Source organism: Podarcis erhardii (assembly GCF_964252035.2).
Source record: "Podarcis erhardii genome assembly, chromosome: 3".
NCBI classification, from domain to species: domain Eukaryota; kingdom Metazoa; phylum Chordata; class Lepidosauria; order Squamata; family Lacertidae; genus Podarcis; species Podarcis erhardii.
In genome coordinates, this window is record NC_138507.1 from 119,120,042 (window position 1) to 119,144,746 (window position 24,705).

The window sequence follows — 24,705 nt, forward strand, 5'->3', positions numbered from 1 at the left end:
ACTAATTTTATTGCTTGAACTGTGCTTAAAAGGATTGATACAAATAGAAATTGTTTCCCTCTAGAGGGAGCCTTTGAAACTGTTACAAGAGTTGGACTTCCGGGTTAGCGCGATCTGGAAATGGCGGATTTCCTCCGAGCTGCGGAGGGAATCGGCTTCATCGAGGACGGGTCTTGCCGCGCCGGCGACGCGGGGACCCTTAGAAACCGCAGGCGCTGAAGCCTGCGGACGGGAAGACTCGGTGGGCGCCTTAAGCACCCCCCCTGACCCTCGAAAAAGGGTACGGAGGGCGGTGTGGCGCTGAGAGTCGATCGACACCTCGGTGGAGCGGAGCCGCGAGCCACGACCGGAGAGCGCTGACTTTCTCCCTGGAAATTTGGACTGAAAGAATTAACCCGTGAGTAAATGGAATTTGGCTTTAAGAAATTTTTCCTTTGAATTGGAGACGATCGGAGGGTGTGCTAAAAGGGAGTCCGCACCCCCCCTAACTACGGACAATTTTAAAGCAAAGCTCAGAGAACTAAGGCGGAAAAGATACACTTATACATTATAAAAGAAACTTCTTCCACGATTTAACAAAGGAAGTGTTGTGCTGGAGAGTGAGGAGAAAACCTTTTTTTTCCTCTTTTTTTTTCTTTTTTTTGCGAACCCCCCCCTCCCCCCGGGACCAGGGAGAATCCCGTGTTTAAGTCTGGTGCAGAAAAACAAGCTGTCAAAAGAACTGTTAAATGGACAGATTGAAAATTTGTTAACTGATATCTCTCTGAACTAAAAGTTAAATTGTAACAAAGTGGTTGGAGACTCGATAGAAAGAAATAAAAAAGATTTGGACTGTTGGAAAAAGTTTACAAAGTAACCAGAATCCCTCTAGGGGGATTCCAAAGCTACTACAATGGCGGCAGATGGAAAACTACAGGCAGAGATAAACAGGATGTTTTATCTTGTGGGAATACTGCAAGAGCAGAGTCTGAGTATGAACAAACAATTAATGACCTTGACTTCAGGAACAAGCAACTCTGCTGAAAGCATGAAGGATTTGACAGGAAAGGAATCTGCAGCCGAAACAGAAAAGATACATCAAGAATTGGAGGAAAGAGAGCAAGGAGAGGAGAAAGAACAATTGAAATATACCAACAAAAAGTCCATAATGGTGGAACGCAAGGGAAAAGACTATTGGATTATCTGGATTACAACACTGCAAAAGATGTTAAGGATGAAGGAGGGGGCCCCTGAAGTATCTGCAACACAGGAACTTGAAGGATATAAGAAATATGATTGGGGCTATCCTTTTGATTATGAAAGACTGGTTGACCTTTGGCAGCAGTTCCTACCAAGCATCTATGAGGGAAGAAAAACCGGAGTGATGAAGAATGGATTCTTTCGAGATTCGAGGACCGATATAAGAGACTTCCAACAGAATCGACGGAGAGGAACTGAAAGGGACTTAAAGGCTCTCGACGTGAGGAATCCGGGCTGAAAATGATGGTTGATTTTTATTTGAAAAGGGATCAGAACCTGGGAAGGGGGGAGGGGGAAATATCTTTATTATTGCTATTTAGTTACAGAAGGGTAAGAACGATGATAAATTTTGGGTTGGGTGAATAGGGTCTATATTTAAAAATGGGAAATCGAGGGAAGGGAATCTACGCCGACCTTAGGGAAAAATTTAAATGTTTATAAGAACTGGGGACAAGAGAAATCGGGCTAATTATGAAGAGATATATTTAAAAATATCAATTATAGGTTAAGAAGAAGAAACTAAAATTTGCTGAACGAATTATGGGAATAGGGATGTATGAAGAGGGGGTGGGGGGGAGTCCGGGGAACAAGGTTAAGAAAATAAGGTGTTGTGATGATATTTGTTTTGTTTTTGTTGTAACTTTTGTGTCTGTGTTTTGTAACGTGTGTTTGTCTCTAAAAAATGTGAAAACCCAATAAAAATTATTATTAAAAAAAAAAAAATGAAACTGTTACAAGAGTTGAGCTGGTGGAATCTCCGGCTGCAAGATAAAAAACCGTGAGAACCAGGGATTGACCTTGGATAGGTTAAGAATGTCGACAGAAGAAGCCTTAGTGATTGCATTATGTAAGATAAGTGATTCATTGGAACAGCTCCACAAGAAGACGGATCTGATGACTATCAAAATTGATAACTTGGGACAAAAAGTGACTAATTTGGGACAAAAAGTGAACATCTATACAGAAACCATTCAGGAATCGATACAGGAATCTACTTTGACATAGCAAACTGTAGAGAAGGCGAGGGAGAAAGTTGTTGTTGTTGAACCTAAAGTAATACAAGTGGAGAGGGAGAGAGCCCCAGCCTTACAGAGGCAATTTGATGACTATAAGTTGTTGCCTTCTATGATTGAATTCAGAGAAAGTCAGATTTTGAGGATTGCAGCCCTGCTTGGACTGGAGAAGGAAAGTTGGATAGATCACCTCATGCAGAGATTTACTGACCTTTGGGACCTGGACCTGGGTCAGGAGGAGACTGGAGTTGTGGGGACTTTCAGATTTGGAGGGATTTTGAAACACGTCCTGAAATATCTTTTGGATTTTAGTTTTAATTACGGAGATTTGGCTGACCTGTCAAGAAGGAATAAAAACACTGCTAGGTCGGAGCTTCCCCGAGATCTACTCATCAGCATCAAAGGAAGGAAATTAAGAACAAGATCAGCAGAAGACAAAGTAAAGTGCATGTATAAATATGAAGACCTGCAGAAGGGACTTGGAAAAGAGTTAAGAGCCTCGGACAGAAGATCACCAGGTTGATGGACTATATGGAATTGACGGAAATGATTGGCAGAATCCGAGACCAGGGAGAAGAGACGGTGGAAGAAGATTGGAAAAAGTTTAAAGTTTATTTATAGAAATACTGTAAAATTAATGAGTGTCAGAAAAATGTTGGAATGAAATTATATGGCTTTAGTAGAAATGTTATAAGGAGTTAAGCATAAATAAGTATTATAGTATTAATGGAAAATAAGGTTAAAATAAGTTAAGATAATTATATGACAGAAAATATAGAAAGATGGAAAGGAATTGCTGAAACAATTAATAGAAGTGGAATACAAAAAGGGAGGTGAGAGGAGGTCAATGAAACAAGGGAATGAAAGATAAGGCATTGAAATGGTATGATGTATGTTTTTAAATTGTTTTTGCTTTGTTTTGTTTAGTCTAATGTGTTAATGTTGTTTGTGTACTGTTTATATATTGTATTGTATTTTTTTTCTTTTGCTTCTTCTTTGTTTTTTTCTTTTTCTTCTTTTTTGTAAGGTTTAAAAGTAATAAATATTATTTTTTTTAAAAAAATATTCATATTTCTTGGGGCCATGGGAATCCAGTAATGAAGAGGCCCGTTACTTTCTATTTTGTGCAGAGCTTCCCTCAACCACTATCTGAAACCCTGCAAAACCATCCTCTGGTTCTAAGGACTGGAAGCTTGATTTAAGCAAAAACGAGAGCCCAAGCTCTCAGTGTGCCATACTAACAAAGTGGGTTTTGTTTCTGTTTTTTTTAAAAAAACAGTTCCACACCACAGTGCAATCAGGCAATGTGCAATCAGGCAGCTGAAGTTGCCTAGACACCACACTGCCTGTCAATTTACAAAAAATTTGAAGCCAGTCAAATAAGAGACATCAGACGCAATCCTTTGGGAAGGAGGTTCACGTGGAATGTTGCCATGATTCTTTTGGTGCCCAGTGGATCTTAACTTTCAGATTTTGTACTCTCAGCTACCTTGAACAGAGAAATAAATGTGTTTGCGATATCATCACAGGCTGCTTTACGAACTCGGTAGACCACAGAGACAACTCACTCTGGTTGAGTTCACTGGCCCTGTGCAAGCATTGGACTGTAAAATATCCCACCTTAAAATTTTGCTACCCCAGCCTTCCTCCAAAGAGCTCAGAGTGGAGTGCACACATACACCACCTTTGCATCTCCTTAAGCCTCATGCAGTGATTCTAAAGGCAGGCATAGGCAAACTCGGCCCTCCAGATGATTTAGGACTACAACTCCCATGATCCCTAGCTAACAGGACCGGTGGTCAGGGATGATGGGAATTGTAGTCCCAAAACATCTGGAGGACCAAGTTTGCCTATGCCTGTTCTAAGGGATGCGGGTGGTGCTGTGTCTAAACCACTGAGCCTCTTGGGCTTGCCGATCAGAAGGTGGGCGGTTCGAATCCCCACAACGGGGTGAGCTCTGTCCCAGCTCCTGCCAACCTAGCAATTTAAAAGCACACCAGTGCAAGTAGATAAATAGGTAAATAGCGGGAAGGTAAATGGCATTTCCGTGCGCTCTGGTTTCTGTCATGGTGTTCCGTTGCGCCAGAAGCGGTACAGTCCTGCTGGCCACATGACCCGGAAAGCTATCTGTGGTCAAACGCCAGCTCCCTCAGCCTGAAAGCAAGATGAGCGCCGCAACCCCATAGTCACCTTTGACTGGACTTAACCATCCAGGCATCCTTTACCTTTACCTTTACCCTGCAGTGATTCTGCAATGGGCTCCAGGTCTGTAGCAGAATTTCTCTCTTTTTTTTAAATAATATTTATTATAATTTCAAAAACATTACAAAGGTACAAAAGCAAAAAAGAATAAAAAGAAAAAATAACAAAATACAGAAAAAATAAAAACAATTAAAAACATTTCCATCTTTCAATATCTTGTCTTTCATTTACTTTTTTCCCTGACCTCCTCACACCTCCCTTTTTTGTATTCTAATTCAATTAACAATTTCAGCAAATCCTTTCCATTTTAGTTTTTATCCTAATAATTTATCTTAATATATTATAACTTTACATTCTCACCTATTCATAATCCAATTTTACCTTATTCTGTAACATTACTGCTAAAAATTTGCGTTACTTTGTTTAACCTTATCTTGCCATAAAACACCTTGAAACTTAAAACTTAATGCTTATTTATACATAACTCTTTATATCATTTCTACTAAAGCCAGACAGTTTCATTCCAACATTTTCCCTAATATTCATTAATTTTACACTACTTCCCCAAATTAAAAAATTTTCTTTATAGACTGTAGGAGAATTTCTCCTGCAAGTTCCAAAGAAACCAGAAGCCAGCTCTGTGGTAACTCAGAGCAGGACTTTCTGTGTGGAATAGCATTCCTGTTGAGATACAGCACACACCCACTGTCTGCACTTTCTGGAAATGACTAGAGACATTTTTCTTCCAACAGGCCTTCCAAGAAGGCAAGTTCCCATAAGAGATATCTGAGTAGATACAGATATCTGTGAGGGGAGGATGCTTGAACTAGATAAGCCATTGACCTGATTCAGCAGGCTCTTCTTATGTTTAACATCTGGGAGGCCACATTCTCCCCATCCCTGTCTTAGAGCTTAGCAACAACCTCACGAGGTCCTTCATACCATGCCTCACTCATCAACTCACCTCTCAATGGACTTGTGGATTCTTCGCCACTGGGGATAGTGGGCTTCCTGCTCAAAGCCTCCCCCTTTGGCCCGGGCTTGCTGTGCGACGCTCAGAGAGCGTGTGTCAATGATGTAGCCCCGCTTGCCGGCTCTCAGTGTGGCGTTAATCAGCTTCTCGTCCTCCTTGCAGCGCCTCCCGTTGGTACCCGTGAGCGGCTGGCTGCTGCGCATCATCACCTAGGAAGGGCAAATGGTTTCCAGTGAGCAGGCCACGCCTCAGCTGAGTCTTCCACCAGCCCACAGATCTGACACCTCACTTGAAGAAGAACGTCCGCTCAGCCCAAAGGCAAAATGGGCATTAGGAATCCTTGGCGTGGGAAAGCAAGGACTTCCATTTACCTTGCCAATCCATCTGCTTGGCAGAGGTTATTCTGCAAACACAGCGCCCCATCTCCCCTGAACACAAAGGTAGCGGGATGAAAGTTGGCATGCACACTCAGGGCGCAATTTTAGGTCAAAATGCCAAAAATGTAGTGCAACCTATATACTCATTTTCAAAGGGATGGGGAAGGAGGATTTAATATTTGCCCTCAAGGTCAAGATCTGAGAATATGCACGTCCAAGAAACAAGTATACGTTTGCAGTTGAAACTCATCCACCTCGACCAACTCACCATCCCATTTTTCTTGTGGTAATAGCTGAGGACCGGGAAGCGCCCACCGTGGCGGAAGGTGGAAACTTTCCAGAGGGATTCGTCGTCAATTGATTTGGGGACAGTGACGATGGGCGGGTAAGAGGGGCAAACGGAGAAATCTTTGTTGATGTAGCTCAACCGCCATTCGTTTGTCTGGAGGGGAGAAAAATCATGGTTAACTAAGTGTGAAGGTAATATAATGGGATTTCCAGAGGTGGGGGATCAGAAATAATAATAAACTACTGTGGCTTTAAGCCATCAGATTTCAGGAGCAGACAAAAGTCCCCAAGGATGCTCAGCTGGCTAAGAGCAGCCTCTTTGCAACCCGGTTTTCCTGACTCATTTTTCCTCCTAATCGTGCCACATACCCACCCACTTAGCTGCCTCTTCAAGAGACATCTTGTCGATTGGCCTTCCCCGCCTCTCAGCACTGCTACATAATTTAGCACCCTACAAGGCAGCCACTTTATGGAGCTTTAAACAAAGCTGGTGTGTAAAATCAGACACACACAGACAGGGAGGAGACTGGCAGATTCTGCAATCCCACAAGTGCAGAGGTCAATGCCAAACACAAGCTGTATTTACTTAATCCAGGGCTGGTTAAGCTTTTCCAGCCTGAGGGCGTGAGAAGTCTTACAAGGCTGCAACAAAAAACACTGTGCCAGAAGGGGTGGGGGTTTCACTCTGCACCCCATGAACCGAATGGTCTTCCCCAGGGTTGGTTGGAAGTGATTTCCCCTCCAAATGGTACTGCTCATTCCGTGGAAAACCATGTCGCCTCCCCATCCCCACTACAAGTTCCCATTTTATGCAAGTTCCCTCTCCCTAAGCGCAGCATGAGAGGCATTGCTCCAAGAACAGGGACTTACAACTGAACTGAGAAGCTCAAATTCCCGTTCCGGCAAGAAGGAGTGCCAGCCATCCTCGATGACTTCAAACATGGGCCGGTAAAAGAAAGGATACATCAGGGTGATGGAATCCAAGGTGGACAGTGCCTGCGGGACGGAAAACACAGACATGCAGAGACATACTTTTATTGAACGACCCTGAAGATTCATTGGGTCTCGGCCCCTTAGACCTATGCTGCTTCCGCAGCCTCTGTTTATTATTTATTTAAAGCATCTATACGACGCTCTTCGGCCAAAAAGGCTCCCAGATACACACAATCAAGTAAAACAAGACAGGTGGGTGTCAGCTTACATGCAGAGAAAAAGCATGGCATACAAGGCGAAAGGGCCAAAGAGGGAAGAGGAAAACCAGGATCAAAACTCAGACACCAATTTCTAAACAGTTGTTCTTATAATGACCAGGGGCAGAACCTGCACAATGGAGCTGGGCTTTTGGCAAAGGGGTAACTGTTCATGGAGGTGCAGGTTAATTCTGTGTCCAGGGCGGCTGTCTACCAGCTCCATCTGGTCCGCAGGCTGAGACCCTACCTACATGCGGACTGTCTTGCCAGAGTTGTGCATGCTCTAGTTATCTCCCGCTTGGACTACTGCAATGCACTCTACGTGGGGCTACCTTTGAAGGTGACCCGGAAACTGCAATTAATCCAGAATGCGGCAGCTAGACTGGTGACTGGGAGTGGCCACCGGGACCACATAACACCGGTCCTGAGAGATCTGCATTGGCTCCCAGTACGTTTCTGAGCACAATTCAAAGTGTTGGTGCTGACCTTTAAAGCTCTAAACGGCCTCGGTCCTGTATACCTGAAGGAGCATCTCCACCCCCATCATTCAGCCCAGACACTGAGATCCAGCACAGAGGGCCTTCTGGCGGTTCCCTCATTGCGAGAAGTGAGGTTACAGGGAACCAGACTGAGGGCCTTCTCGGTAGTGGCGCCCGCCCTGTGGAACGCCCTCCCTTCAGATGTGAAGGATATAAGCAGCCATCTTCTCTTTAAAAGACATCTGAAGGCAGCCCTGTTTAGGAAGTTTTTAATATTTAATGCTGTATTGTTTTTAAAATTTGATTGGAAGCCGCCCAGAGTGGCTGGGGAAACTCAGCCAGATGGGCGGGGTATAAATAATAAATTATTATTATTATTATTCCCATCTCTCACTGAGGAAATCTGCTGGAATGGCTGTAGGGATGGGAGGCCTGATGGAACTGGCTACATGCAGGCTATCCCAGTGCATGGTACACAGGGTACAGGAAGGAACAGGTCTGTCCTTTGCCACTTTTTTTTTTTGCTTTGTTACTAGAAGTGCCTACCATATCCTAGTTCTGGACACCAGACCGCCTTACAATATTCAGCATTCAGAATGTCACAGAGGAATGTAATAGCTGGGAGTGGTGCAGCTATCACAAGTAGGAGGTGCACAGAGAATGAAGCTGCACCTTAGAGCAGCCCAGTCTGAATAATGGGGATTAAGGGAGGTGTGTTATCTCCTGAACACTTATGAAGCCCTCCTCCTCCTCTTTCCGCTGGTCCGCACTTAAGTTTCTTTGCCCAGCCAGACTGACTTTTCCTCTTGCCTTCCTGATGGTTCGCTTTTTTATCAACATTCCACTGATGACAGCTTTCCCCTTGGAGCAGTCTTTCTCAACCTGTGCGTCCCCAGATGTTGTTGAACTACAACTCCCATCACCCCTAGCTAGCAAGGCCAGAGCTCAGGGATGATGGGAGTTGTAGTCCAACAACATCTGGGGACCCACAGGTTGAGAACCGCTGCCTTAGAGGAATGTTCGCAAACATTCCATGACGTCACAGCAGCTCAGCCAATGGCTAAGGCTGCTGGTGAGAGTGAGGTTTCGGCCCATCAGAGCTACCCTTCGAGATGGGGGACTATATCTGTGAATATGGAATGAGATGATCCCTGTGTTCTAATAAGCAAACAGAACATCTCCCAACTCTTCAGATATATGCTATTTTTATACACACATCCTTGCATTTTTATTTTCTTGGTTCTCAGAGGTTGAACGATCATAAAAAAAATAAAATCCCACTGCTCTTGTGGAACTGAGCACCACCCTAGCTTCCAACGAGGACCCCTGAAAAACCGGGTCAGGTTTTTGCCATTTTCTCTCAACTTCTACAGATCAGCTTACCTCAATGGAGCCAGCTATGTTCAAAGACTCCTCCATGCCGGGGATGTCAAGCTGGATAATCCGCAGGTCTTTGCATTTGATGATGATGGTGCCGATGGTGCCAACAAAACTGCAGCAACACAAAAGGCAGGTGCGTTTAAGAGGAGGATGCAAGGATGCTCTGCAGGGATGCTCTGCAAGCCTGCAAAGGCAGCCGCTTACAGTGAACCTGCTGCATTCAACAGCAAGCAGCGCAACCGACAAGAGGTTATAACCCATCACAATGTAGCTGCTAACACACCCTTCATTTAATGCGCAGAAGTAGCTGGTTTGAAAAATGGTAAGAACAGAACTGCAAGTGATCTTAGCAAGGGGTAGGATATGATTCGTAAAGGAGAATTGTCAAGTGGGAAGGGGGTTGCTCAGCTTTTCCCACACCTGCTGGTTTGTTCCTGCAAGTATTCCACCCACCACTGTCCAAAACATTAAACATTCTGTAACCTGCTTAGAGGTTCTTACAATTAAGTGGTATGCAAATAAATAAATATGAAGCTCCATCCTTCGCCTCTGCAGAGCCTGCCTGCGGGTCTCTTTGGTTCCTTCACTTACCTAAGACATAGATTTCCCTCCCAAACCATGAGGGCTAGGAGCTTGGTATTATAATTTGATGGTGGTGCAGAAAGAAGAGAGACTGCAACGACAGAGAACTCTGCAGGGGATGCATAGAAGAGCCCTTGCTCATACAGAAAACTGGAATGAGGAGGACTCCGATCCCGTCAGTTTGAAGCATTAGAAGCAGAGAAAGTGAAGTGGGCTTAAAAAGAGGAAAGCGGATCACAGTTGTGATCAGGTTAAGCTCAATCAAGCAACCAGCAAGGATTAGGGAGAGTCAGACATGAAGGGCCAGACATAAAAGATCAGGGTTTCCATGGCGAGGGACTGCTAAGTCATTGGCGCAGACGCACCAAATTAGCAGGAGTGGATGAGGTCAGCCAGGGATTTGCAGGTTACATTATGCACTGTCAGGTCTAAAAAATCCTTTGGTCTAATGCAAGGATTCTTAAAACTTTTGACCCTATACTGCATGTAGCACACATGCTTCCTCAATAGGAAACAGTTTCCCCACTCAGGAGGATGCTGCTCAGTGTATGAAGAAGTTCCTGGGTATCTCCATGTAAAGCCTGCCTGAAACCCTGGAGAGCTGCTGCCAGCCAGTGTGGACAATATTGAGCTAAATGGGCCAAAGGTTCAATTTAGTAAAAGGCAGCTTTCTCCCTTCCTGCAAACAGCTGAGCCTCTCTCTGTTGCTTCAGGTATTTTATCAGGGAGGAAACCCGATAACAAGGGAGTGTTGTGTTTACATTGGCAGTTTTTTTTGCTTATTTCCTGCTGAACATGTGTTAGTACTACAAAACCCAAGTTTTACTGATGTTCTAGCCAAGCTTGGATAACAGGAACGGTGTCTGTCTTCCACCTCTTTCCAGTTATTTACCTAGAGGCAACTAAGACAGGTGCACAAGGTGACGTCTGTGGCCGCTGAACATTTTGGGGGGAGGGGAGTGGAATTGGAAGGGACCACGAGGGTCATCTAGTCCAACCCCCTGTAAGGCAGGAATCTTTTTGCCCAACGTGGGGCTCAAACCTACAACCCTGAGACTAAGAGTCTTGTGATCTAATTAATAAAAATAAATAAGAAATACAAAGGCGACACCCATGGCAGGGACCTGGTTATCCAGCTGGGAACACCTATTGCAACAAATATGTCTTCAGTGGTTTCCAGAAGGTTCAGACAGCGAGTGCATGTCGTATCTCAGCAGGAATGCTCTTCCACAGGGGCCCATGGGAGTTGTATTCCAGTTACCTTGTGACTTTTACAGCATGCATTTTGATTTACTGAAAACTGCTGTCTTTGGGGAGGTGTGAGATGGAAACGCAATGAGCAGCCTATACAGAATGTTCATTTTAAAACCTTTTCTAGGGAAATACGTACAGTTCAAACCCAGGCCACATCCGCACAACACGCTGCTCCCCTTCCAGGACTACAATTGCCACAGTGGGAATCCCTCTTCCCAGGGAACGCTGGGAATGTAACTCTGTGAGGGGGATAAAGGGGTCCCTGAACAACTCGTGGCAACCTGAACAAACTACAGCTCCGAGTTCTTTGGGGAAAACTGTGACTGTTTATAAAGTGGAATTGCGGCATTTTAAATGTACAATGTGGATGCAGCCTCTGTATAAGGGACACAGGAAGCTGCCTTATCCAGAGTCAGGCCATTGGTCAGTGTGGTCTACTCTGACCAGCAGCAGCTCTCCAGGGTCTCAGATGGAGATCATTTCCCAGCCCAAAGTGAAGATGCCGGGGATTAAACCAGGTGTAGGCAAACTCAGCCCTCCAGATGTTTTGGGACTACAACTCCCATCATCCCTAGCTAACAGGACCAATGGTCAGGGATGATGGGAGTTGTAGTCCCAAATCATCTGGAGGGCTGAGTTTGCCTAGGCCTGGTTTAAACCTTCTGAATGCAGATGCGCTATTCCCTGAGCTACTGCCCCTCCCCGCCTTCACAACCCAATAGAAGTGACTTGCCAGCCACTATGGGACGTTAACGCCCTTCCAAGTAATCCTGTGAACTGCCGAAGGGCCCTGGTAATATTTTTAAATAGATCAACCAGCCACTGCTGCCCTTACAAGGAGAAGCTCTGCCGCGCCAGTTCCCCATTTACTCGCATTCAAGGAAATTGCAAAAGAGCCTGGCAGGAGGGCAAGCAGGTTAATTGTCCCATTTCAACACTGTTCCAAACTGCTTGCTGCTCTTTAGTTCGCAAGAAAGGAACGCGTGCCAGAGAGTAGGATGTGAGAACAAAAATGAAGGCTCTGCAGATTGCAGCTCGTCTTTCTCTACCAGGCTACCGGGAGAAAAGCAACGCTGAGCCCTTGCAAGCAAATTGCCTCTTGCTCGCTCGGGATTTTGAAAACGGCAGGGGAGAAGTCATGGAGAAAAAGGCAGAGGAGGGGCCCAAACCGTATAAACTTCAATGCCTTTCCCAAAGTACGGTCCTACCCACCTGCATCTAGCTTACAGCCTCATTCTGGTTTTTTTAAAAAATAATTTTTATTAACCGGCCAATCAAATCAAATTAAATCACATCACATAAATTCCGAATTACAAAGCCGAATTTTAAATTTTGTTGGGGGGACCCATATTTCAAGATCCGAAGGGGGATTCTGATCATCTTCTTGCTACTGCGTTAATGTCCAAATCAGTCCAAATCAATCCAAACAGAGTTCATAATTCTATCCAGTCTTATCTTGCTGTTTCCACATCACATCTTGTTCATATATTTTCTCTTTTTTCTTTATGACCTCTTCTGATAGTCTCCTTAAGCCGATAAACACCAATAATAATCCTGTGTGAATTTTTCCGTTCTTCCAATCCTCAAATCGAGATGGTTTCCATATATCATCGCCTTCATAGATAACATCGCTCTTTCCATCATTAATCTCGCAAAACTGTCACTCTTAAGTCCCACTTAGGAGTTTCACCCACAATATAAAAACAGCTCTATTTCTCTATTTCTCCTCTCAGACTTAAGTCCTCCGACAGAACTTCCCAATATGGCGACGGCATTTTTAACTGCGTCATTCCAAAGCTCTTATACATTCCACGCTCTTCTTAAAACATGCTTTGGTTCGAAAGCTTATCTCCACACAGCCTTAAATCCACAGCTTAAGTCCTTAAAACGACATTTCTGACTCGTGAGGGGAGGGGAATCACATAAGGAAATAAAGGAAAGTTCCCCCCCTCCCCCATCAGTCATTTGCCATACCGAGTCTTGGCGTATCTTCTCATGATTTCTCTTGTTCCTCTGACTCGTCTTATTTTATCAGAGATCTCTTCTGTTAGCAGTCTTTACTCCCCCTTCTTCCTTGAGATATGTGCATTCCTTCATCCAAATTGTTTCTTTTGAAGTTATTGCAGCTAGTGGCGCGGATCAGGGACGGCGTCCAGGAGCACCGGAATCCCACAGGAGGGCTTTGTGCCTAGTGCCCCCATCCCCACAAATTCGGGGGTGGTATAGGGCACAGCAGGCAAGGCAGTCCCCCCCACCATCCGGGGGGGGGTAGGGAGGCTAATTACTCCCATCATAGCCTCCAAATTACCTCGTGTGGGTCGGAGAGATGTTATTGTCAGCCATCTTCCGATGCGCCCCCTGGTGGCCCCCCCGCTTACAGCCTCATTCTGAGTAGCAGTGGGCTCAGGACAAACAAAAGGAAGGTATTTTTTCTGCAAAATTACCTTACGGCAGGGGTTGCTAATGTGGTGCCCGTGGGTGCAATGATACCCCTTGCAGGCTTCTCCTGGTGCCCACAAAGCCTCTGACCTCCCCCCGGCACTGCCACTTGCCGCCCCTCTTGGCCATGAGATGGTGAAGGGTGGTCATCCCTGCCTCCTTTGGAAAGTCCCTACAGTTGAGCTAGGAAGTTGGAAGATTGATGCTCTTCCCCACTTCCTCTTATGTGCTTCTCAAGGCTCAGATTAATTCTACTTGATCAGACTTTTATCCAGTTCCTTTGGAAAGTGAAGTGTGTCCACACGCACGTTCTTTCTGTCTCTCATTTGGGGTTGGGAATTAATCTGAGGCAGGGGGAGAATTAAGCTACAAGAAGTATGGTGCCTAAGGCACCCATTTAAAAATCCAAAGGCGCTGACTTAAAAATCCCAATGTGCCCATGAGCCTTACGGAAATGGTGTTTGAAAGAAAGATCAAGCACATTCATGGAGGTCAATTAGGTCTCCTAGTGCCTACAAGTTAAGGGAGCTAAGCAGAGCCTCCATGCTCAGGGGCAGTATACCACGAAATAACAGTTGCTGGGGAGTGGGGCAATGCAAACAGAGAGGCCCACTGCCTTCAAGCTCTACTTGTGGCCACCTGAGGGCATTTGGCCAGCTGCTCCAGGAAGCAAGTTGCTAAACTAGATGCGCCTTTTAGTCTGACCCAGCAGTTTAGATATGGTGATTAATCCCCAGAGTCCTGCCCTCCAGGGTGCAAATATAAAAACTAACAGCCATAAAGTAAAATTCAGCTGAGTATGAGCAGGCCTTTCTATTTAAAGGCAGAGGCTGAGCCTTTCCCAGAATCGTGAACTGTAGCAGAGGTGGGGAACCTGTGTCCTTCCAAAAAACAATACAGAACTACAGTTCCCATCATCCCTCAACATCGGCCGTGCTGGCTGGGGGAGATGGGAGTTGGGAGTCCAACGACAACTGAAGGGTGGCAGGCTCCCCACTCCTAACCAGCGGGAAAAGTAAAAAGGATAAAACAGATCCTTAGCTAATCTGACTAGGGCAAAATTTCTTCCTGACCACAACTGAAAAAAATAATCCAGTCCTGAGGCATATGCGTTGGCAGGGCAGGGCATCCACCCACTCAGTTAAGGGAAATATTACAAGCATGCCAAGTCATGCCATCAATCATTCTTGCAGAAGGGCTGCAGATCAGTGGTAGGGCATCTGTTTGGCACACAGAATGTGCCAGCCTCAATCCCTGGCATCTCGACAGGGCTGAAAGGCTGCCCTTTCGAAATCCAGGAAAGCCACTGCCAGTTAACGTACACAGAACTGAGCTAGATGGACCAGTGGTCCTGACTTAGTGTTGACTTTACAGGAGCCAGAATCTAGTACTAAAAGGGTATTGGAACTGATTCAAGAATTTGGACAGGTAGCAGGCTTTAAGTTGAACAAGATGAAAACTAAGGTTTTAGAGAAAAATTTAACTGTGAATGAGAGAGAAAAGTTTCAGGAGGAGACAGGATTAACATTGGTTAAGAAAGTGAAATATTTAGGGGTTAATATGACAGCCAAAAATGTGAATTTATTTAAGGATCATTATGAAAAATGTTGGACTGAAGTGAAAAAGGATTTAGAAATATGGACAAATTTGAAGTTATCATTGTTAGGCCGAATTGCTGTGATAAAAATGAATGTGCTGCCAAGGATGTTGTTTTTGTTTCAAACATTGCAAATTTTGGATAAGATGGATTGTTTCAAGAAGTGGCAGAAAGATATTTCTAGATTTGTCTGGCAGGGCAAGAAGCCTCGAATAAAATTTAAGATATTAACCGATGCTAAAGAAAGAGGTGGATTTGCCCTGCCAGACCTTAAACTATATTATGAATCAGCTGCTTTTTGCTGGCTGATGGCTGCTTCTTGAAAACACTGACGTGTTGGATTTAGAAGGTTTTAATAATGTATTTGGCTGGCATGCATATTTGTGGTATGATAAGGTAAAAGCACATAAAGTGTTTAAAAATCACATTGTTAGAAAAGCATTGTTTAATGTTTGGATAAGATATAAGGATTTGTTAGAAAAGAAAATCCCAAGATGGTTGTCACCAATGGAAGCGAAGACACAGAAAAAACTCAATATGGAGGCCAAATGGCCGAAATATTGGGAAATTTTGGAACAAGATGGAGACAGAATAAAATTGCAGAGCTTTGAAAAATTGAAAAATAAAGTGTGAGATTGGCTTCATTATTACCAAATAATGGAGGCATATAATTCGGACCAAAAAGTTGGCTTCCAGGTGGAAAAATCAAAATTGGAAACAGAATTGTTTGATCCAAAAATTAAGTATTTGTCAAGAATGTATAACTTGTTGCTGAGATGGAACACTCAGGATGAAATGGTGAAATCAGTTATGATTAAATGGGCACAAGATGTTGGACATAACATAATGATGGCTGACTGGGAACAGTTATGGACCACAGGTATGAAATTTACGGCATGTAATGCTCTAAGAGAAAACTTAATGAAAATGATTTACAGGTGGTACATGACACCAGTCAAGCTTGCAAAAATTTACCATTTGCCCGATAATAAATGATGGAAATGTAAAGAGATTGAAGGTACATTCTTTCACCATTGGTGGACATGCCCAAGGATTAAGACATTCTGGGAGATGATTTATAACGAAATGAAAAAGGTATTTAAATATACCTTCCTGAAGAAACCAGAGGCCTTTCTCATGGGCATGGTCGGCCAACTGGTGCCAAAGAAGGATAGAACATTTTTTATGTATGCAACAACAGCAGCAAGAATACTCATCGCAAAATATTGGAAGACACAAGATTTACCCACCCGGGAAGAATGGCAGATGAAGTTGATGGACTACATAGAATTGGCGGAAATGACTGGCAGAATCCGAGACCAGGGAGAAGAGTCGGTGGAAGAAGACTGGAAAAAGTTTAGACTATCTACAGAAATACTGTAAAATTAATGAATGTTAGAAAAATGTTGGAATGAAGTTATATGGCTTTAGTAGAAATGTTATAAGGAATTAAGGATAAATAGATTAATAGAGTATTAAAGGGAAAATAAGGTTAGAATGTGTTAAGATAATTATAGGATTAAAAATAGAGGAAGATGGAAAGGAATTGCTGAAAAAATTAACAGAAGTGGAATACAAAAAGGGAGGTGTGAGGAGGTCGCGGAAATAAGGGAATTTAAGATAAGATATTGAAATTATTTGATGTGTTTTAAATTGTGTTTGTTTTGTTTTGTTAGTTTAATGTTAGTGTTTTGTTAGTGTAATGTATAAATTTTTATTGTATTGTATTGTATTGTATTGTATTGTATTGTATTGTATCGTATCGTATCGTATCGTATCGTATCGTATCGTATCGTATTGCATGGTTTTTATTTTTTGTAGTGTTTAAATTGTTGGAAAAGGTAATAAATATTATTTTACAAAAAAAAATAAAAAAAATAGATGGACCAGTTGCTCAGTTGGTTGGGGCATGGTGCTGATAATGCCAAGGCCACAGGTTCGATCCCCAGACAGGACATACAATACATATTCCTGCATTGCTAGGGGTTGGATGAGATGATCCTCAGGGTCTCTTCCAACTCTATAATTCTATGATTCCATCCTTGGTTAAGACCCAGCACAAAACCAGGCATGCTTACACCCACGTTCATTTCCATGGGATAGCAGGACACTGGCGTGTAACCACTGTCGCTGTCCAATAAGATCTGTACATTCCTTATGTCTAAATGTCAGCTCAATAATACTTAGGTGGTCAGCCCCGGCAACCCCTCCTCTTTCAGTAAAATGGAGAATAATTAAACTGGGTTGCTTGGAATGGTGTTGAGTCCATAGATACATTTCTACAGTGTTCTGTAAAAAATTATTATCCCAACAAACAGTGTTGAAGGCAACAGAAAAAGAAAATATACCTAACAGAAAAAAACAAGGCAGGCTGGAACACATTAATTAAACTTTACAATGGTCATAAAAAACAGCTTATGAGACTGAAGACCTGTCTGAATAATCAAGCCAGCAGAAGGTAATTATAGAGCAGAAATTGGCTAGTGAGATGATGGGCTCACCTTCACTAGAGGTCCCTAAGCAGTGGCTGGACAGCCTTCTGCCAAGGACACTCTAGCCCCAGACTTCCTGCAAAGAGGAGGATTGCCTGCAGCAACCCTAAAAAATTGATTCTATGAGAAGGAGTTGGCAAGCTGTAGATTGGCTGCTGTGAGAACGGGATGCTGAAATAGCTGGGCCTTTGGCCTGATCCAGTGGGGCTCTTACGTTCTTAAGAAGATCCAGAACTTGAGAGGAGCCACTGAGAAGGCCCTTTTTTGTCTTGAGTTCCAGCCAAACAGGCTACAGATGATGGCAGGACAGTAGGACAGCATCTCCTAAAGATCTCAAAACTCAGGCAGTATGGAATGGGAGAACAGTCTTTCAGGTCACTTGGGAGCAGTTTATGTAGGGCTTTGTGGGACAAACTCAGAAGGACATAAGAAGAACTTGCTGCTGGATCACGCCAATGGCCCCTCTAGTCCAGCATCCTGTTCTCACAGTGGCCAACCAGATGCCTTTGGGAAGCACACAATAATGACCTGAGTGTACAGTGGTACCTCGGGTTACATACACTTCAGGTTATATACGCTTCAGGTTACAGACTCTGCTAACCCAGAAATAGTACCTCGGGTTAAGAACTTTGCTTCAGGATGAGAACAGAAATCGCGCAGCAGTGGCGCGGTGGCGGCAGGAGACCCCATTAACTAAAGTGGTGCTTCAGGTTAAGAACAGTTTCAGGTTAAGAACGGACCTCCAGAACAAATTAAGTACTTAACCCGAGGTACCACTGTATATGCTTTCCTTGCCTACCATGCTGTCTCCAAATGCTTTTTTCTTACACATTCAAATGTTGGTATTGAATGAAAATTACATGTTTCTTCTGCAGTACGTAGCTCATTTTCCTCCTCCGTTAACTGCCTGCAACACAAAGATAAAAGCTCCCTCACCGTTTTTCGATGGAATCAATGTTGGAATGCAGAAGCCACAGTTCCTCAACATTGTCTTGCCGCCGTGAGGAGAAGATGAGGTGATGGCCTGTCAAGCACAGCGTCCCCTCCACTGCCGGGTAGAAGGGGCGGTGAAGGACCACGTTGTCGGCCCGTGGCGTCTTGATGAGCTCAGCAAACTCCATGTTTCCCTCAGCTCCAGCACAATGTTCCTGTAAGCAAACCGGTGCCAACTCGAATCTTCCAGCAAGATATAACCCAAAATTCTTGGTCGCTTCCACAGGAGGCCACAAGCTTCAAGGTCACGGCACTAGCTGAGAGTTAGCGGCCCAGCAGAGGTCATCGCTGCAGGATCCAATTTCTTACTGGTTGGGGGAAGACATGAGAAATCATGAACCATTTCTAGCTTAGAAAAGGATGGCAAATATTAAGGGTGTTTTGAGGAAGGGGCAGAATAACTTACAAGGTATGGGAGAAGTTTTAGGAAAGAGGAAAGCTCTCTGGGGAGTGGGTGGGGAAGATGTCACAAACCAAGGTGCTAATGAAAAGGCAGGTATCTGGGGATGTCACAATCACAGCTCTCTCCAGGTGCAAATGTGCAAAAGGATGTAAAGCAGAAATCTTAGCACATTATTAAGGGCCTTAAGGACTTTTGGAGATAATTCAAAGGCCCTGCCCTCCCACCCCTAAGGACTAAAATCACAGCACCTGGTGTGGTCAGAACACCTCAAACCCACCCACTCGGACCCTCCCACCCACAAACCACCAGAAGTGGATCCATTTCCAGCTCCTAGGCATGGATAACAGGTGCAGAATAAACCCACGCTCCCCTAACACAGAAGCCAGGGAAGACCTTTTGCAGAACAGCGATTCCAATTCAGTGGAGGGTCCAATTGCCTGAGAATGGTTCCCCCCTCCATACATATACCCCACACACCCAGGGGAGGGAGAGGCAGCTGAACTCCCCGCTCCTAAGAACAGAAAAGGGTAACCGCCTCCCACCTACCCCTGCCCAGTTCATCAGAAAGGGGAGCAATTATTACTCTATTACTATTTATTAAAACCGCACACCGCCCTTCGCCCGCAAACACAAAAAGTGCAATGAAAACAAACCAATAACCAAACAACCCCCCCCAAAAAAACTCCTTTCTACAAATCAGAAGGCTGTGGGGTGGGGAACCCCCCCCCTAATCTTAGAAGGACTTGTTGAGGTGAGGTGAGGAAGGGGGAGAGAGAGAGAAAGAATTAAAGAATCAATACCCACCTTTTGGAGAGGGGAAGGAGGTTGGGGGGCTGGGCCCCCAGCTGTCAGAGGGGGGTCTTGGACTCCATAGTGGAGGAATATTTTGGGGGGTGGGGGGGGCTGGCAACAAAAGGCTGTTTTTTAAAATAATAATAATAATAATAGTCTGGATGCCACACGCAATATATGCAATATTGTACAGACAGAGGTATATAGATACACACCCCGCCTTTCTCCCAGTCTAGAGGGGGGGGTCCCTTTTCCTTTGCCCCCAACCAACCCTCCTTCCTTCTTCTCTGCCTCCCCTATAGAGGCTCCAGGAGACAGGAAGAGCTCCCCGCCGGTACCCGGATGTTGAGGCGGTTGGCCGTTATTTTGGGGGGAGGGAGGGGGCGGGGGGAGAGGAAATGAGGAGAGAGACAGAGAGGAACAGTGATGATAATAATAATAATAGCGGTAATAATAATGCTAATACACGCGAAACGGGCGGGAGGCGGGGCCGGCGCTGCCCGGAGGCGGAGGGTCGGGGGGAGGCAGGGCCGCCTCGCCCCCACGTGACGCTCCCCGGCGACCAATCCGGCGAAATGAGGGGAGGCAGCTGGGAAGAGCGGAAGTTGCCTCCGGGTCCTTCGCCTTTCTCCTTCCCCACCGCTCTTTAGTGTGTTTCTCTCTCTCTTTTTGCCCTTACCGGAAATAGGCCGCGGGAGGAAAGGTGCCGGCTGGAAACTCGGCCCCGCAGCGCGGAGGTTCCGGTATCAAATCCTGCCCCGTCATAATCGGGCGAGGCGAGGCGAGGGTTTGCTTTTAATTGGCCGCTGTGCGCGTGAATGTGGCTGGGCGTGAATGTGCGTGTATATTGGTGTGGGTGGGTGTAATATATAAAATATATTTTGTGTGTGTATGTGTGTGTGTATGTGTGTATGTATATATGTGTGTGTGTGTATGTATGTACTGTGTGTATATATATATATATATATGCAGGTTTTGGTGTCCTCGGGTGTCTTCCCGTGTAAAAGTTGGGGTGTCTAGGCGACGTTTCGACGAAGTCTCACTCGTCATCTTCAGGCTGGTGCTTTCGGCTTCTTGTTACTGGAACAGAGCAGGATCTCAGTGTTTGAGTTCCTATAAATACTGTAGAGGGGGTGTGGTGTATAGCCTCCAATGTTCTGGGCAGAGAGGAAGTTCCCAGGCTAGTGTGCCTTTTCTTCTTTTGTTCCTTAATTACTTGAGAGATATCTTGAGTGATTTCTTGAGTGATATCCTGAGTACCACTTAGGTGGGTCATTAGGTGTGGATTAGTTGTTAAAGTCTTTGTGTCTTGACCTCTTGAACTTTGTGAAGAGTTTTCCTGAGAAGATGGCTGTACTGTATTTTGTTGTGCTCTGGCTTGGCTTCGTGTATAGGGGCGAGCTGTGGTTTTGTGGCTTGTGTCAGCCAGGTCTGTGTAGGGATTGCAGGGGGGTGCAGCATCCGGAGGTGCCACCATGGATTGGCTACTGGATGGTGTCTGTAATTCATCTGTGGAGAGGGTCTGGGTTTGGGTCTGGTGTGGTTGATTGGTGTTGGCGTTCTGTGTGCCTCTGGATCTGGTGTCAGTTTTTGTGGGGAGGGCTAATTTCCAGATGTCTGGCAAGCGGGATGTGTCGTCACGCTTGTTCATGTTGTGAGGGTGTTTCTCTATCTCGATGGCTTCCATGATTATTCTCTTGTGGTGATGTTCCGTGTTAAAGAGCAATTTGGAATCTGCAAAATTAATTTCGTGTCCTGTTTCTTTCATGTGTTGGAAAAGAGAGGAAGTTTTTTCTTCTTTTTTGACGGCATTCTTGTGTTCTGCGATACGTGCATTTATTCGTCTGTTTGTTTGTCCAATGTACGTGGCTGGGCAGACTTTGCAGGGTATTTCATAGATCCCTTGGTTTTCCAACTGGATTTTATCCTTGGGGTTTCTGAGGATATTGGCTATTTTTTGGTTGGTGCAAAAGGCTGTTTTGATATTGTGTTTATGGAGGATTTTGCTAATTTTATCTGTAGTGCCCTTGATATAAGGAAGGAGGGCCATGCCATTGTTTTCTTCTGTGTCTTGGTTTTTGGGGGGTGTTTCCTTTTGGATTAGCTTCGTAATCCTGTTTTGCTGGTATCCATTGGCAATTAACACGTTTGAGAGATTCTGTAACTCAGTTGTCAAGTGGTCTTTGTCCGCCAGGCGTTTGGTTCTGGAGATGAGAGTCTTGGCTACGGAGTTTATTTGTGCAGGGTGGTGGTGTGATTGTGCATGTAAGTAGCGGTTGGTGTGTGTTTTTTTCCGGTAGATAGTGTGTCCTAGGGAGCCATCAGGTTTTTTGTAGATTAGGACGTCAAGGAAGGGAAGTTGGTTGTTGGCTTCTATTTCCATAGTGAATTGTATTTTGGGGTGTAAGTTGTTGAGATGTGTGAGGAAGCTATCCAGTTTTTCCTTCCCGTGTGGCCAAATTACAAAGGTGTCGTCAACATATCTGAGCCAAAGTTTGGGTTTGTGTTCTGACTTGTCTAAAGCATTGGTTTCAAAGTGTTCCATGTACAGGTTTGCGATGACCGGTGAGAGGGGTGATCCCATAGGTGCTCCTTCTATCTGTTTGTATCTTTGTCCATTGTGGATGAAGTACGTGTTGGTTAGGCAGTGGTTGGTCAGGTCCAAGATGTATTCGGGGGGATTGTATTTGTTTTGAATAGCTGTCAAGGCTTCATTAATGGGCACTTGTGTGAAGAGAGATACAACATCGAAGCTCACAAGTAGGTCATTAGGATGTAGGTTTTGCTTCTTGATTGTTTCTATGAACTGGAAGGAGTTTGGTACGTGTGAAGAGATGGATTCTGCATAGGGCTGAAGTTGCTTGGCGAGAAATTTAGCGAGATTTTGTAGAGGTGAGCCTATGGAGCTGACTATTGGTCTGAGTGGTGTTCCTTCTTTGTGTATCTTGGGGAGGCCGTAGAGTTTGGGGAAAAAGAAGAAAAAACTTCCTCTCTTTTCCAACACATGAAAGAAACAGGACACGAAATTAATTTTGCAGATTCCAAATTGCTCTTTAACACGGAACATCACCACAAGAGAATAATCATGGAAGCCATCGAGATAGAGAAACACCCTCACAACATGAACAAGCGTGACGACACATCCCGCTTGCCAGACATCTGGAAATTAGCCCTCCCCACAAAAACTGACACCAGATCCAGAGGCACACAGAACGCCAACACCAATCAACCACACCAGACCCAAACCCAGACCCTCTCCACAGATGAATTACAGACACCATCCAGTAGCCAATCCATGGTGGCACCTCCGGATGCTGCACCCCCCTGCAATCCCTACACAGACCTGGCTGACACAAGCCACAAAACCACAGCTCGCCCCTATACACGAAGCCAAGCCAGAGCACAACAAAGTACAGTACAGCCATCTTCTCAGGAAAACTCTTCACAAAGTTCTAGAGGTCAAGACACAAAGACTTTAACAACTAATCCACACCTAATGACCCACCTAAGTGGTACTCAGGATATCACTCAAGAAATCACTCAAGATATCTCTCAAGTAATTAAGGAACAAAAGAAGAAAAGGCACACTAGCCTGGGAACTTCCTCTCTGCCCAGAACATTGGAGGCTATACACCACACCCCCTCTACAGTATTTATAGGAACTCAAACACTGAGATCCAGCTCTGTTCCAGTAACAAGAAGCCGAAAGCACCAGCCTGAAGATGACGAGTGAGACCTCGTCGAAACGTCGCCTAGACACCCCAACTTTTACACGGGAAGACACCCGAGGACACCAAAACCTGCATTCCTGTACCCGTGAAAATCTACGAAAGCAAATATATATATATATATATATATTAAATATATGTGTGTGTGTGTATATATGCATATGTGTATATGTGTGTGTGTATATATATACATATATATACACCGTATATATATATATATATATACACACACACACATACTTGTATACGTGTGTGTGTATATATATATATATATATGCAGGTTTTGGTGTCCTCGGGTGTCTTCCCGTGTAAAAGTTGGGGTGTCTAGGCGACGTTTCGACGAGGTCTCACTCGTCATCTTCAGGCTGGTGCTTTCGGCTTCTTGTTACTGGAACAGAGCCAGTAACAAGAAGCCGAAAGCACCAGCCTGAAGATGACGAGTGAGACCTCGTCGAAACGTCGCCTAGACACCCCAACTTTTACACGGGAAGACACCCGAGGACACCAAAACCTGCATTCCTGTACCCGTGAAAATCTACGAAAGCATATATATATATATATATATACACACACACACACACAGTCATAAAAGGTAAAGGGACCCCTGACCATTAGTTCCAGTCGTGGCTGACTCTGGAGTTGCGGCGCTCATCTCGCTTTATTGGCTGAGGGAGCCGGCGTACAGCTTCTGAGTCATGTGGCCAGCATGACTAAGCCGCTTCTGGTGAACCAGAGCAGCGCACCGAAACGATTTACCTTACTGCCGGAGAGGTACCTATTTATCTACTTGCACTTTGACGTGCTTTCGAACTGCTAGGTTGGCAGGAGCAGGGACTGAGCAACGGGAGCTCACCCCGGCGTGGGGATTTGAACCGCTGACTTTCTGATCGGCAAGTCCTAGGCTCTCTGGTTTAACCCACAGCAGCACCCGCATCCCTCATATACAGTCATACCTCGGGATAAATACTGTTCAGGTTGTGCTCTGTTGCGACCCAGAAGTAACAGAGCACGTTACTTCCAGGTTTCGCTGCTCGCGCATGCGCAGACAGTCAAAATGACATAATGCGCGGAAGCGGCAACATGCGTAGACGTGCTGTCACGTCTTACGGTATGTTCAGGATGCGAACGGGGCTCCGGAACAGATCCCATTCGCATCCCGAGGTACCACTGTACATGTATGTGTGTGTGTGTGTATTGTATTTCCTTTTATTGGTCATTGAATATGTGTGCGTATTTTTTAAAATTTAAAATATTTATTTATTTGTAATACCCCACCCATCTGGC

At 44.8% G+C, this 24,705-nt stretch overlaps 1 protein-coding gene across 3 annotated transcripts in view; it reads right to left on the reverse strand.

Annotated features, from left to right (window-relative positions):
• MTMR9 (myotubularin related protein 9) overlaps positions 1–20,441 on the reverse strand; it is a 34,105-nt gene extending 13,664 nt beyond the window's left edge. Inside the window, exons 1-6 of one of the 3 annotated variants that reach the window (XM_081854769.1) lie at positions 20,373–20,441; positions 18,442–18,806; positions 9,145–9,253; positions 6,963–7,088; positions 6,073–6,246; positions 5,419–5,636 (exon numbers count right to left, since the gene is read on the reverse strand). In XM_081854769.1, the coding sequence (XP_081710895.1) occupies positions 5,419–5,636; positions 6,073–6,246; positions 6,963–7,088; positions 9,145–9,253; positions 18,442–18,626 (812 nt within the window). In that variant the 5' untranslated portion in view covers positions 18,627–18,806; positions 20,373–20,441. Of the gene's footprint in view, positions 1–5,418; positions 5,637–6,072; positions 6,247–6,962; positions 7,089–9,144; positions 9,254–18,441; positions 18,807–19,705; positions 20,089–20,159; positions 20,253–20,372 lie in introns of those variants that run through there. The other 2 variants (XM_081854770.1, XM_081854768.1) reach the window with 2 other exon arrangements.
• Between the last annotated feature and the right edge of the window lie 4,264 nt (positions 20,442–24,705).